At 44.3% G+C, this 15340-nt stretch overlaps 1 protein-coding gene across 1 annotated transcript in view; it reads left to right on the top strand.

The window, feature by feature from the left end:
• GMDS (GDP-mannose 4,6-dehydratase) overlaps positions 1-14123 on the top strand; it is a gene marked incomplete at its 3' end in the record, with an annotated part of 387083 nt that extends 372960 nt beyond the window's left edge. Inside the window, exons 10-11 of the mRNA XM_079533424.1 lie at positions 13668-13736; positions 14061-14123. Of these exons, the coding sequence (XP_079389550.1) occupies positions 13668-13736; positions 14061-14123 (132 nt within the window). The remainder of the gene's footprint in view (positions 1-13667; positions 13737-14060) is intronic.
• Positions 14124-15340: the final 1217 nt, after the last annotated feature.

The following is a 15340-nucleotide window of genomic DNA, read 5'->3' on the forward strand; positions in this document are numbered from 1 at the left end:
CTGCCTACGTGCTCAGGCAAGCATAGAGCAAGCAGTGTCATCTCTTGATTATATCTGAACTTCTTTTTTATGTTGATGAAAATGATCCTGACTGTTATTATTTAAATATAAGTGATTCCAAGAGGCGCTATAGGAAGTCAGAGCTCTCTGTTCACTCCCTATAAGGAATAGTAAGTTCATGGGACTTCACTGCAGTAAGTGCTCTTCAAAGGTTTACTTTCAAAAGATAAAATTAGTTTATTTGGATCTTTCCACTAGAAGCTTCCAGGCAGCCCATCTATACCAATATAACTCCTTTTATTATCAGTGGACAGTGTCAGTCTTAACATTTTCAAATCAAACCACAAGATCACAGACATTAGTAGTGTCATACACTGTTTGCTAGCATATTGTGAATCTCATTTGGAAGCAATAGTACCATGCTGGATTGGGATTTTCTGGTTACTACACCTTTGGGTTATTTCACGCTTCAGTTATGTGGTACTGCAGTGACACACTGGAGGCAGCACTGCTGAACAGATGAGAGGTCATCAGAGCATGAAGTCTTCTTGGGTTATTCAAATAATACATGGAGGTAAAATTACTAATTGCGGATATCTTGGTAACGGTTTGTAAAGGTTGCTGTTGCAATACGTTTGAAGGCTTTCATACTTCTCTTTTTAAAAGTGCATTGAATTATGCACTGCTAAAGCACTCCTTCCAGTACCTAAAGGGAGTCTATAAACAGGAGGGGAATCAACTCTTTAAAAGGGCAGATAACAGCAGGACAAGGGGAAATGTTTTTTAGTTGAAGGAGGGAAGATTTAGATTGGGTATCAGGGGAAATTCTTTATTATGAGAGTGGTGAGGTGCTGGAACAGGCTGCCCAGAAAGGTTGTGGATGCCCCGTCCCTGGAGGTGTTCAAGGCCAGATTGGATGGGGCTGTGGGCAGCCTGGTCTGGTATTAAATGGGGAGGTTGGTGGCCCTGCGTGTGGCAGGGGGGTTGGAGATTCATCATCCTTGAGATCCCTTCCAACCCAAGCCATTCTATGATTCTGTGAAAGTGCTTTGATGGTCCAATTTCTCTTGGAGTGAAAAGGAAATCAGGGGAAAACAAAAATGCTGCTGTTGGCTGTGGAATAAGTGTGCTGCAGGGTCCTTCCATGGAAGTGATATAGTGAATTCCTGAAAGACAGTGAAGTGGAATAAGTTTATGTTCCCTGAAGCCAGGCTATCATGAAAATTGTATTACCTATTACCTTTCTCATTTATTTTGTTTTCATAAACCAGAAAGTTCTAGGGTCTCGTGATTGCACATAAATCTCAGTTTTTTGACACATGAAGTTTTTGCTCTAATGTAGTATTTGAAGAGAAAGTCTTTGAAAAGAAGAATATTAAATCTTTAGAGCACAGGAGACAAGTAAACCAGTAAACTCTTGTGTTCTGTTACTCCCAGGTCAGTTATAGGGCCTGGAGGGAAAGATGGAACAAGCAATAATCATTTTATAGCATTACTAGGGTAAGCATTTGGTTTGAGTGAGAGAAGCTATAGAATAAAATCCAGGGACATAAGTAGAAATGACAGTTTAGACAAGCAAGGGATATGAGATTGAGTAATTCACCTACTGTGTCCAGGTGCTGTATGTCCACTCATCCTCAGAGCTGTTTGCTGCTGAGGGTCTGTGCTCACCTCACGAAAGCAAGGATGTACTTGGAGCAAATCATTTTTGGCCGGATGCACTGTGACTTGAATACTTTGGCTGTTCAGTCTGTAATAAATCACACATTTATCAGACAGAAGCAGTGGGATACAGCCTGGAGGCTCTTCCCCTCTCTCACAATCCAAGGTGTTGGATAAGTCTCCAAATCTTCGTGCCTCTCAGCTTTCTAAAATGAAGGTGGCAATGTGTTCTTGCCATTGTAATGTCATTACTGTTGCTTGATTCTATAAAATCTGTATTTTTCTTCTTTGTAGGTCCTCCAGTCATTGTAGTGCTGCTGTGGAACAGCTTTATTTTGTCTTAATGGTATTATGTCCTCTTGAAGTCTTGCTGAGGTTACAAGTGAAATAGCTGCCAAGATATTTATCTAGCTTTCTTCAGCTGATGGTTAGATTCTCAATAGCTACATGACAATTCTGTCATTCGTGGCTTTATGTGTTCACATATATTGCCTGTTAGGTTGAATTACATCAAACAAAGTAAACTAAACCACAGGGTTTATCTTTGACTTGCACTGGGAAAGAGCTGTGAGCTGCAGATGGATCCTAACAGGATAATCAATGAGGCGATACTTGACTTTGATAGATTTCCAGAGAAAAGACTGCCATTTTTGTGCTCGTGCAGTGTAAAAAGGTCCCTTACCTGGTGTCCCTGTGCTGCCAGTGTGAATGAAAAATAGGATTTCTTGTCTGAGGAACAGCTCTTTCTTTCGTAGTGAAACTTGGCAGAAGACATACTGTGTGAATGGTCTCATGAGACACCTTCGTTGTAGAAAAGTGATGGATGAGGCATCTCACGTTTTATACATAATACTGGTGAAAGCTCTGGGCTATTCTGAGCTTGTGCCTATTACTGTGTGTGTCTGGGTAGCTTGCTTGTTCTTTAGCTGTGGAACTAAAGGAGGTTTAGCAAGTAGGGCAGGACCACTAGAAAATGCTAACTTTATCCCTTCTACAATGCTTATTCATATTTGATTGCTGCAGGGTGAAATAATGAAGCATTTTTTTGGTAACTGATCAAAAATTCCTTTCTTGTTTAATTGAAGGTGTTTAAGCTTAGAAGGTCACTGAGAGGACAGATTTAAAGAAGTGTTATTTGCATTTGGTGATGCTTTGGAAAGAAAGAGAGCATATTATGCATGCTTTTAAAGTATATACTATGAATGTGCTGCCAAATCTGTGGAATTTTATAGGCAACTACTGTGAACATCAGTAGCAATAAATGAGTCTGGTTTTACCCCTACAGAAACTGGCACTGTAAGCTTTAGGAGATCTTTGTGCCTTTTAAAGCTTATTTCAACAGAGTTTCAGCCCTGTCAGCAAACCTCTGCTGTGTTAGTGGTACTTTAAATTGTCTCCCAAACCCTGCAACATTCTGCACAGTATTCAAACCTGAGCAAAAAGAAAGCTGGCACTTGTGTGTGCTGAAGAACCACTGAAAAAGGGACAAGTCTGTAAAGATACATAGAGAACACCTGGAAAAATAATGGAAAAACATTCAAGGGAAAAGATCACTATAGCAGAAAAGAGGAGGGCAAAGTCTCATTGGGAGGTGATGCATTTTGAGGGTAGATGAGAGATGATGAGGGAACGCCAGGTTTAAGAGAGTGTTTGTAAAGAAGAGAATGATGCTCAAAAGAGAAACAGGAGCTTAAATGCAAGAAAAACTGGGAAAGACCCCAGATTAGGAAAGAAAATTGTCTGAAATTGAAAGGAGAAAAACGACATTTTCTAGAACAACAAATGAAAGGAAATCTAATAGGAAGTTGTTTTTATTAACCAAGATGAGAGAACACGCAATAGCAAACTACCAAGAATCTTGTGGAAAATCCAGTTATTTTTCCAGTCCGGACAAGAAGGACCTGTGACCATTGACCAGTAAGAGCCCAAGGCTCAAATTATTAAGCAGCAGGATTTGCTGGAATCTGCATTTGTTCAGATGCTTAGCAATCTACTTCCATCACAGGCAGAAACCCTCCTGAACAGCACATGGCTCATATGCTCATAGCTCAAGTGAATGTCATGGAGCCCTGCTCCATGGGGCATCATCTCTTTGCATAGCAATGTGATAGCAACCCTCCACTAGTCTTGGTGATGAAGATGTGCACCCCAACTGTCTTTCGTCCTTACTGAAAATGGCAGTATGCACAACATCTAACACAGATAGCCAAAAGCTTCAGATGCTTTGCAGGGAAAATGAAGTGAACGTGCTTCACAGTTCATTCTGAGTGACACTTCTTGGGGTTTCAAAAAAGGCAAGAGGAAGAGAAGTCTACCTTTCAACCAGGTTTGTGCTTCCGAACTTCTAGAGGCTGCAGTGACTTGCAGAGCATCCTTTCAAAATCTGTAAGATACCACGGCAATACTCAGCCCACATCCCTAACACATTTGCAATAGACTGTGAGACAGGGCAGTGGGGAGCATGCCTGTGTTTGCAGCGATAGCTTTTTTCATCCATAAAGGAAGTACTCAGCTGCCTACTTTGCTTGGACTTAACAGTGGCCAGTGTTTTATCTTGGGAGTCTAGGTTGAATACACATGCAGCATAAAAATATATTTCTTTACGGACAGGAAATGCAAAAGGCTTTTAATGGATGAAGCATGAGTTTGAAGCATTAAATGTGACCTGTTTTGTTGTGTGCCAGTACCTGCAAAGGGTTATTCTTTGTAGTGTCCTACTTGGACTCAAACACTAAAGCTTTCATCAAAGTAAATCTGATTATTTTGCACATGGTTTTCCTGAAAGGATGTTATGATTTTCTAGATGTTTGGTGGCTGGTGATAAATTAGGCTTTTATGATGTCATGTGAAAGGCCGCTGCTTGGACTTCCTTCTCCATCAAGTGTGCTGAAGAATACATTTGGGATGTACTCAGATTCAGAAATGATCCTACCTTGTTTTATAGTAACCTTTTCGCAGTTCATTGTTGGCTTTGTAAGTGGAAGAGCTTGGGCAATGATTTCATCAGTTTCACAGACAGAAGCCCCATGGTATCCTGTCTTTTTCCATGGGTAACAAAGCCTCAGCTCATGAGCTCCCTTTAAACCTTTCACAGCTTAAATTCTTCCCGTATACTGTGTCTTCAAAAGGGTTTTTGATTCTGATGGGGGTTTTAGTGAGAAATTGGAATGTGGTCAGTGGTTGGGGGAAGGCGATGTGCCCCATAAATTAGGTCAGGTTTATGACTGTGCAGAGGGAGGCTGTTTCTAGAAAAAAAGCCAGCAGTTAAGGGCAGTATGATGCTATTTTGCCCAGAGAAGTGATAGCTCTGTTCTTCACCCCGCTTAGTCCAAGGGAGGGAGTATTTACAGCAGCAGGTTTTTCATCAATGAGAAATGACTAACTGCTCCATGCTAAGTCTTTCATGCTTGTTAATCTGTACTGGGGAAGAAGACAGGAAGAGGGAGGTATCCATCCCCTCTCTGTCCTTTTCACCCATAGTCTTACTGTAGGTTTCAGAGTGGCAGAGGTTCATACATCGCTATAAACGTGCCAGGAAGGGAGCGTCATCTCTCCTGTCAACCCTGATTCACAGAGCAGTGAAATGAGCACTGAACGCAGGTCAAATAAAGCAATTGCAGATCATAGGTGAGTTAGAGTTTTCCAGTGACATGTTTTTTAGATGAAAAATGACCTTTTGAGGAAGTTAATGTAACTTTATGTTAAAGGACCTTGACTTTCTTGAATATTCTTAGGGCTAGTAAAATCACCAATCTTCTACACGATAGAGAAAATCACACTCTGCAGTAATAATATTCTGCTGATCACTAAATTTCTGCATAATGCTCTGAAGTTACATAATAAATATCTGTAAGTAGAGTACGTACTCACTGTCCTAATGTTTACAGGTTTGTTGCTTATCTTCTGGTATTCAACTGGCAATGAAAAGTAAACCTACAAACATATAATTGGTTATAAATGAAGTGTCTTTTCAGAGGAAGCAGAGAAGAAACTAAGTAACCTAGCAGCACGGATTTGTGGGGTTATCTGTCTTCCTGTTCATCTCAACGTGTCAGTCAGTGAAGACAGCTAGCCTGGGGGCCATATTCCTCTTCCAGTCAGAAATGCAGCTATTACTGCACAGTAACCTTGCAGAAATCAAACAGCTTTACAGGGTGATTTCCCAATGTTTCCAATAATGTAAAAAGTAAGGAATGATGAGAATAATGATTGGATTAATGAACAAAACTGTGAGAGCTGCATTCATTAATTCTAAAGAAGCAAAAGCCTTCCAAGGCCCAGAAGTGGCAGGGAAAAGAGGAGAAACCTCCTTCTTCACTATGTTGCAGCTGATCTCTACCCTCACAGGTCTTGTTTTGGTGACATGAAGGTCATGCACCGCCGTTCTCTCTACTGTCTGACTAGGCAGCTTGGCATACAACCACCCCAGCACCTCAGCTGGAAAGAGAAAATGCATGAACGTTTCTGAACTCCATCATTACAACATGGGTTATTCAGGGGCTTCTTTATCCACAAGTTAGCATGATGCACACAAAGGGCAGCTCACACCTCATTTCCGACCAGCAACTTCACTACAGGGCAGCAACAGCCAACAGGTGTTGTACTGTCCTTCACTGCCATTTTCAAAGAGGGACTGCATTTTAAGGGGCAAGAGGAATAGCTTGGCTCGTAGTAACGTGTAGCGTGTGATAATTATTTTCTATTTTAGCAAAATGCTTAAGGTTTTTAGCTGTGATTAATGTTTTTACGTGACTGCATGTGCCGTATCAGAATTAGTGTGTTAATATGCCCAGTGCTAAGATCTGAACTACTGTCAGACTGGATATTGGAAACTTTTCTTCTCTGAAAGGGTAGTGAGGCACTGACATAGGCTGCCTGGGGGGGAAGAGGGGTGGAGTAACCTTCCTTGGAGGCGTTCAAGAAACGTATAAATGTAGCACTGAGGGACATGGTAAGTGGGCATGGTGGCGTTTGGTCGACAGTTGGGATAGATGATCTTAGTGGTCTTTTCCCACCTTAATTATTCTATGATTCTGTGACTATGGTCTGTACAATGAATAGCAGAAGGAGTGGTTTATCCTTCTCCTTCACTCTCGTAGGCGCTCTGCGTATTCACCAACAAGTTTCTATAAACTAAGAGCCACCTTATTATCTGAAAGACCTTCTGCAGAGCTGTGAGCTGAGGTTACAGCTTTGCTTCCATCCAAGCTGGGAACACCTTCCAGGGATCTGGTATTGCTTTGGGGCAGATCAGGAGGAGTGTAAGCAGGAGGGAGTTTTGCTGTTCCCTGCTTCTGGGAGCATCCTCCAGCCTGCCCCATGGCTGGTCCTAGAAAGTAGCCATAGCCAGGCCTGCTGTAAGGTGCTCCACTCCTGATTCAAGGCAAGTTAGATCCATTACTGCCTTGTAGGGGATATCAGGCTGTAAATCGGGAGGGGTGTTGTCTGACTCAGGGGACAGCACTGGCTGAGACGTCTTCTCAGGCTTTGCTTGGCACTGAAACACAAGGCCTGCACATGCTCTCCCCAAGCCGCCTGCTATGCCAGCCTGCTGCAGCCCTGCTGCCCCCAAAACCGCCATGCCTGACCACGAGGCTGCCACAGCCCCGGGCCCAGCCGAGCTTTACATGCTGTGTTATCGGTGCCGGTGGGTCGGGCAGAGCTGCGCTGATGGAGCCAAGCGAGGCGTCGCTGCCTGCCGCCGTTTGGCCCCGCTGATGGACGGTGCTGCCGAACTCCGACTTCCTGAGCAGGCCAGATGGATTGCTGTTTTCTTCTCGTCTCTTATCACCCCTGTCATTGCAGGACAGGCCTGGCCTCGCTGCAGTTCATGCTGATAGGCAGCGGTGAAGTGGAAAAGGCGCGGGAGGGAGGGGAGGAAAGGGATGTAGGGAGAAGGAGGAGGAGGGAGACGATCTCTCTTGCTGTTATTATCGCCCTGATGTTTATTGCTGCACCAAGCTCATTTGCCTTAACCCTTTGGAAGCTGGTGACACTGAAGATTATCAAACAGATAAGGTAAAACCGCTGCTCTAACACCTGTGGAAAAGCAGGGATGGTGCCCAGGTTGTACAGACAGCGTGGCTGCGGTGGCCCCTTGTGCTGGGTTGCGTGCCCTGGAGGTGCCCAGTGCCTGCAGCCTGTGAGGGCCCTCAGAAGCGCAGGTGCCCAGCGCCTCACAGTGTCAGCACGGCCCTCTGGTTTTCCTCTCCCTCCCCTTCCTTTCCCCTTGCCATGGGTTTATTAAAATTGGAGCTTTTCTGAGCAGGGAGGGGATTTGCACATGAAAATATGCGGGGGGGGGGGGGGGGAAGAAAAAAAGCGTGCCTCTTATTTTGAGTGATATTTTGTTATATGTGAGTCTCAACCTATCGGTTGCTTTTTGCCTTTTGCCTTTTCCTGTGGTTCTTTGCAAACAATGCTGTCTTTCTGCTAAAGACTGCTGACCCAAGAGTGGAAAGCAGTCTGTTCATGCTGCATTAAAACAAATTTAGATCAGGAACCAAATTCACTGGCATTCCTCTATTCCCTCGGCACCCTGGCTGCTCCACAACTTTGCTTTTCTAAGAACAGAGGAAAGAAAAAGTGAAAACGGAGCGACACATTACGGCTCCTCTGAAATTCCTGAAGATGTTTACTGTGTTGTCACTAGCCTTAGGAATTGCTCATGGAAGTGTTTTCTCTCCACTCTCCTCATATTTATTGTGGTGATAGGAGCCTATTTCTTTAAAATTGCACATTTTTTTTCCCCGTTACTATAGATATTATACCAAACAGTACCCTTTGCAGACGTGGAGCCAGAACTCTCTGTACTTGCAGAGCAGGGCCCACAGCCCAGCAGGCGCAGTGCTTGTGTCTGGGACTCCTTCAGGGTGCTGGTGAGAGCTCAGCTCAGCTGGGCACGGGGTTCTGTACCAGCAAGATGCACGTTTTCAGTCTCTGTAGCTCCTGTCCAGTGAGGTCTGGCTGCTTTTCCTAACAGCGCACTGGGAACAGCTCAACTGAAGTCACAGCAACTGCTCTCTGTCTTTGCATCTCTGTTGGGACACAGCATCCCAGGGCCTGGTGGTAAGCAGGGAACTGGAGAAATGCAGGCAGAACTGGGTGGTGAGCTGCACGTGCAGCCTGCTGTCCGCTGCAAGCACTGTAGCAAGGCTGTTCCCCTGCAGCAGCAGGGGGAATGATCTGCAGCAGAGGCCCAGGAGTACAGTGCAGCAATGCTGTTACTGAGACGTGCTCAATAAAACTTGCTGTGAAAAAAAAAACGCTACAAAAAGAGCACGAAAGGAGGCATTGCTTCATAAAATGAAGTTTACTGAGATAAAAATGCAAAGCTGTAAGCTAATGTTGCTGGCTTCAAAAGTTGTTTATTAATTTTTCTTTTAATGGGACAAGTTAAGGGAAGGGTCTTAAGTAGGAGACAAGGAAAGTAAAAGACAAGCAGCGTTTGCAGGAGATGTTTGCCTCTATTCTCTTGAAATCCTTCTTGACAAAACTCCTTGAGGAACAGTGCAAGACTAAACACGTAAGCCAGAGCCTGTGCTGAGCTGGGTCTGCACTTCGTACTTGTGGGAGCTCTGCTGTAACAAATCATCTTCCAAGCAGCCTTGCTGATTGTGAACCTAACCCTGGCCACTTTTCAGATGCAGTAAAACTGTTGTGTGCTTAGATCAAGTCTGTTTATTTTTAGAGGTAAAGCCTTGTCTCTGCCGCAGCGAATGGAGCTGGGCATGATTCCATCGCAGGTGTTTTCTGAGGATTCAGTCTGCATTTTATTCTGCTGTAGCAGCGAGCAAAAGCTGGCTCTCAGTGCTGGCTTAAGCGAAGGAACATTTTAAAGGCAATCAGCTGAGCTGTAGCAATTAAGGAAACCTTGGATTTCTTTCAGGCCACACTATCTCCTTTTTCTCACATTGTCTTGAAGCTTTATATTTTCAGCTAAGGCTAATTGAATGAGACAGTGATGCATTGTACGCTGAAACCAGATCAATCACTGCATGACTCAAAATAAAAGCAGCGATGACACCCAGAACAAGAGCTTGGGAAATGTGATATTTACATCAAAATATTCTACATTTTTGTCTCATGGCTTTAAAACCTAATTTTAAAATGCCTTGATGCTCTGCATAACAAATTTCTCCCTGCTTATCTGTCTGTATTGGCATGCGTGCATTTGGACGATGAAACTGAATCATAAAAGCAGATTTAGTAATAGTGAGGTATGTTCTATGCAGTTAAGCAGCCTAACGTACAGTTGTGTTTTCCACCTTCCTTGACTTTAAATATTTACCTGGATGCTGTTTCCAACTCTTAGACAGCTTCCAGGCAAAACTTGTAATAAGTATTCACTTATGCTAACTATATTTGCATGGAAAATAAGGGAATGTTCCTTCCAAAATGATTAACCAAGAGTGAAGACTTAGTTTCATCTTTGTGACCTGAGCACCGTAAGAACAACAGAAAGTCTTAACCGGTGTTTTCGGGTATGCAGACTTTCAGCTCAGTATCTAAATCCCTTGTGAAGTCAGAGGGCTTTGTTTTCCTGTCAGTACATAAAGTGCAGCGCTGTGGACAAAGCTCTCCTGCGGGGGCACAAAGCACAGAGTGCAGTCATTCCATCATTTCCACGCCACACGGGGATACCGGCAGCCCACGTTCAGCAGCAGCACCCAAAAACATCCACAGCTTCTCCAGTGACAGCTCACCTCTTCTTTCTTGGCTGATGGCACCTGCAGAAAGTGGAGCCCCAACGCTGCAGAACCTACACACTTTATGGATCAGTGTGCCAGAGGTTTTTGGAATATATATGTATATATTTTTGGAAGCCTGACAAACGCATCTCTGGTTTCAGTGAAAGGCTGGGATAATATAAACAAGCAGTCACTCTGTTCCAAGAGGAGCTTTTTGTAATATTCTTATTTTGTTGTAATTACCTTATTGTTTTCATATTATGAGCTACTTGTAGAAAAATACAGGAAACACGACTGCGATACAATCCTTTAATCAGGAGTAGCTTTGTTCCAGTCTTCATTTCTATTCAGTGTTGAAACCTCGCCTAACAAGAGCAAAACCAAACCTTGAATTTAGATGTAATACAGCATTAATACTGTGGTATCACATAGCATTTTATCTCTGGACATGAGAACTTCTGTAAGAGAACCTTTTAAAAAGTTTATAAGGGTTTTTCTGTGCACAAGGTGTTTTCAAGTAAATCTTACTACAGAGTAGTGCTTCTCAAAAGTACATAAACTTCTTCAAGAGAGCCACTTAAAAATCTTTTAACCTGAATCAGCTGGGGAATTTGTATTATCATATATATTAAATCTTCTCTTTTCTCCCTCTCTTTTTTTTCCTTTTGCTCACAGATTATGCCAGAATGCATTTACTGCATCACTGTTAAAGCATGAGAGCTTTTTAAGAAAAAAAAATCCATTTTTTTTAATACGTAAATGAATTTGATACACTGGTTATTTGTCCTACCCCTATGTGTAATTCTGTGCTGCAAATCATTTTACTACTGATTTCAAATCTTCCTCCCCCACATTCTATTTTGACCTATTCAGCAGCCGAATGTTTATGTTTTTGAATTAAAGACTGGAATTAAGGTGTTGGTTTTTTTTAAATCTGAACTGTTTTAACAAAAAGCATTTGTCCAAGAAAGCTAAAAGACTGCTCCCAAGCTGCTCGAAAGCAGAATGCAGCCACATACAGCGAGCAACGGCAATTTGTTTGCTTGTTCCTGGTCCATTTCTTAGCTGGGAAAGCTGTATCCTTGATAGGATTGGATTCAAAGGATATTTTTGCTACAAAGATTGTGGATGTGAAATTATTGCTTAAACAGCATTTCCAAAAATGAAAACAAGTTTTATGATACGGCTTTTACGACTTAAAACGAGGTGGTATTAAAACGCAACTTCTAGCTCGTGGCTCAAATTAGAACTGAATAAAAGGCAGTTGTTTTCATAATGAAATTATTATTTTAAGAAGGATTTCCTTGTTTGCAGGCACATACATACACACGTATTAATGTGAACTAAGCTGAACCCCAGATAAAAGGCATACCTCTGTGAGTGCGTTAGGGCCCGATCCAAATTTTATCAGAGTTAGTGGGAGCCTTTCTCATTTCAAACCAGATTTTGCAATCCATATTCACACGACCCTCTGGGGGATCCCTCAAGCTGACATGGTTTTACATGACTTGGCCCCAAATGTCTGCGGCAGTTTCTAACAACCCAGTGCAGGGCTGCAGTAGGAAATCATTTAGTCTAATTTAAGGAAATCACCGCATTTTTATTTTCATATCATTTTGTTCCTATGCATCCATTTGCTCTTTTCTGAAGGCACACTGGAATGCTTTCAGCGTAAAGACTGAAGTATTACAAATGCTGCCTGGAACAGCCTCAGCAGACGTGTTTGTTCCACATCCCCTTCTGCAATATTTCCTTTGGTGGATTTCCTCTGCTGCTGGAAGCGAGCTGTCTAGCTTTCTGCAACACAATTACAGAGAAGAATTTCCTACATTTTACTGCACAGGATGAGGTGATTTTGGATTTTATCACAACCTGAACCACACTTGCACAAAAGATAACAGCAGCAGGATACAAAATCCAACGTGCCCGTCAACTGCAATGTGTCCATCACAGAAGGGCCTGGGTTGAAAAGGACCACAAAGATCATCTAGTTTCAACCCCCCTGCTATGTGCAGGGTCACCAATCAGCAGACCAGGCTGCCCAGAGCCACATCCAGCCTGGCCTTGAATGCCTCCAGGGATGGGGCATCCACAGCCTCCTTGGGCAACCTGTTCCAGTGCCTCACCACCCTCTGAGTGAAAAACTTCCTCCTAAGTCAACCCCGATGCATCCATCAGCCCCACCAATGGGCACAGTGTAGAGAAGGAGAAGCCTGGCCCAGGTGTAGGGCAGAGCCTTGCCATTCTGCCACCATCAAGTGGAGACTCCTCAAGTCGAGGGCAGTGGCAGCATTTAGCCTCAGCTTTATAGTTCTGTACTAAAGTTTGTTTTGTTGCTCCTTAAACACATGCAGATATAATTTTGGTCTTTACTACAGAGAAACTAAACTTGCATGGAGAGATGACACTTTATTAGAAACCGTTGCATACAAAGCAAGTTGCAAAAGCCAACTGGGTATTACAGGAAGATGCAGTCAGTTCCTTCGTCTTCATTTAGAGATGCAGTCACAGGAGTTTTCTCCTTGCTTAATGTTGCTAGTTTTGATGACCGGTTGTGGGATTGTTTTGGTGTGGTAGCACTTTTAAAAGCACTTAACCAGTGAGGTGAATGTGAACAAAGTCTTGTTTTCTGTAACAGTTTTGAGATCATTTATTTTCATTTATGAGGTGTTTGGACTTTTCTTTCCATGGGGATGCTGGAAATTCTTAAGAAATTTAGATGCAGGCAATTCAAAAGCTGGCTGTTTACTACTGCTGCATGTGGTTACCCATATTCACAACAGTCTTTCAGCATCATCTGTCTGTGATCACATTTTTATTTGAAAGAGAACAGTTGTCATGTTTGCTCTGTGATTTACATTATTTAAACAAGCAGGGGGAAAAGGAATTTGAAGCAGCTCATTCAATAGCATGACTAAGATGTATGACAACTTATTATAAAGCGTTCACCATTATAAGGCAGTAAGGCACATACACAAAAACAAAGAATAACTCTTTTGCTCTGAAATAGCCTGGTGAAAGGATGCTGCCTCCTGGTGATTTATAGGCATATGAACTTCCACAACAATTACATCTTAAATATTTTGCCCTCAGAAGGCAGCCGGCTCTGAGAGCCGTGCTCAGCCCGCGTGGATGTGTGCATCTCACCTGGTGCCCACCGACCACTGGGTGCTGCTTCCAAGGGTTCCCCCAAGTTTCCTTCCTCAGACAGGTTGTGTCTGGAGGGCTTTGGGCTGCAGCGGCACAGAGCCCAGCACCGATGCTGTGCAGTGGGGAGAGGGAGCCATTCTCACAGTGATTTTCTCTTCTCCACAGGATTTCCTTCAAGGGGACTGTACCAAAGCCAGGCAAAAGCTGAACTGGAAGCCCAGAGTCACATTTGATGTGAGTGAGGAGCTTTGTGCCTACCAGGGGTTCATGTCCTCCAGGAGCCACCCGGGGTGGGGGGGTTTGCCATGGTCAGTGACCACCCTGGGCTGTTGTTCTTTGGATGGCAGCAGCCACTTCAGTGGCATGTCTGACTGTTCACCCTGGGAAAGGAGTGTGTACTCATGGAGGGAAGCAAAGGAGGGCACAGTAGGGGAGTATACAGGCAAGCACTGGGGGAACCACGTCTCCTCCCCCTCCCGCAGTGGGCGGGGGGCTCATCATGCTGCAGGGTTCATCCCTGACTCCAGGGCCCTCACCTGTCTTTCTTCTCCTTCACAGGAGCTGGTGAGGGAGATGGTGGATGCCGACGTGGAGCTCATGAGGAGCAACCCCAACGCCTGAGCCCACCGGGACCCAGCCATGGCACAGCTACATGGGGGCCGTGCTGGGGGCCACCCCCAGCCCCAGTGGCTCTATGCTAGCAGCCTGTGTGTGCAAGGCCGGTTTTGTCTTTCCTCCATTCCCCCAGTGCCTCAGGCCCCACACATCGGGGGCAGCCCCGCTCCTCCACCCAGGCCACCTCTGGTGCCTGCCACACTACTTTACCTAGAGGAGCCATTGGCCAGAGAGCCCACCGACTTACTTTTTAATTAAAACTTGTCTTTCTATTACTTAATGCGACCTCCAGCGCATTTTTAGTACTTTCTCCCATCTGAATGCCAGCACCCCCCAGCAACAGCAGCAGCACACCCCCGGTGCTGTGTGTGCCCTCCAGTCCCTGCTCCACTGCATCCTCCTGCCTTCCTTTTCTGAGCACTCCTTGTTTTCCCTTCCTGCAGCTTCCCTCCACCCCAGCGACCCATTTCCAGCACTTGAACTCTGTAAAAATTCAGATAACTCGATCTAACTTGCAGTGAAATCGCCTTTTGACCATGCCAAATTAATTCCTAATTGCTGGAATCGCTTTCAGATCAGGCAGAGGGGGTTTGCACGCACGCTTCAGATCTTCATTGCAGGGTGTAAGGGGTCACAGAGAGCCTTTCAGTCCTTCCCAGCCCCTCCTTCCCGAAGTACCTTCCCAGCCCTGGGGTTTGGGTAATTTTTTCCCCTTTTTTTTTCCCCCAGAATCATCTCATTCCCCACCCACCTTCTTCCTGCATACTATGATTAAACCTTGGACTGGAGCTTGAACCATCTCAAAAGATGGCTTAAGAAATTAAAAAATAAATAAAAAAAAAATAAAAAGAAGCATGGTTGTTGTTTTTTGTTGTTTTTTTTTTTAAAAAGCAACTTCAAGGTGAGTAAATATTTTTGCACTCTTCGTGCCAAGGTGCCTGGGTTATCCAGAGGTCGCTGAGCCCGTCTGTTTCCCATTGGTTTGGGATCTTCCACTACTGATCGTGGCCATCGCTTCAGCCAAGTGCCCCAAACACAAATGGGGCCATCCTGCAGCCGACCAGAGGGAGCTCTCACGGGGGAGTTGTGCTTGGTGCTGGATGGGGCACCGTTTTGCAGAAAACAGGGGGGGACACGATGGAGGCTGCAGGGAGAGAGGGCTCTTTGTGCACTCCAGCAGCTGACAGAGATGCAATGGAAAATGTGTAGGGTGCTGTGGGGCA

The sequence above is a fragment of the Tetrao urogallus genome (genome assembly GCF_951394365.1).
Source record: "Tetrao urogallus genome assembly, chromosome: 3".
NCBI classification, from domain to species: Eukaryota; Metazoa; Chordata; class Aves; order Galliformes; family Phasianidae; genus Tetrao; species Tetrao urogallus.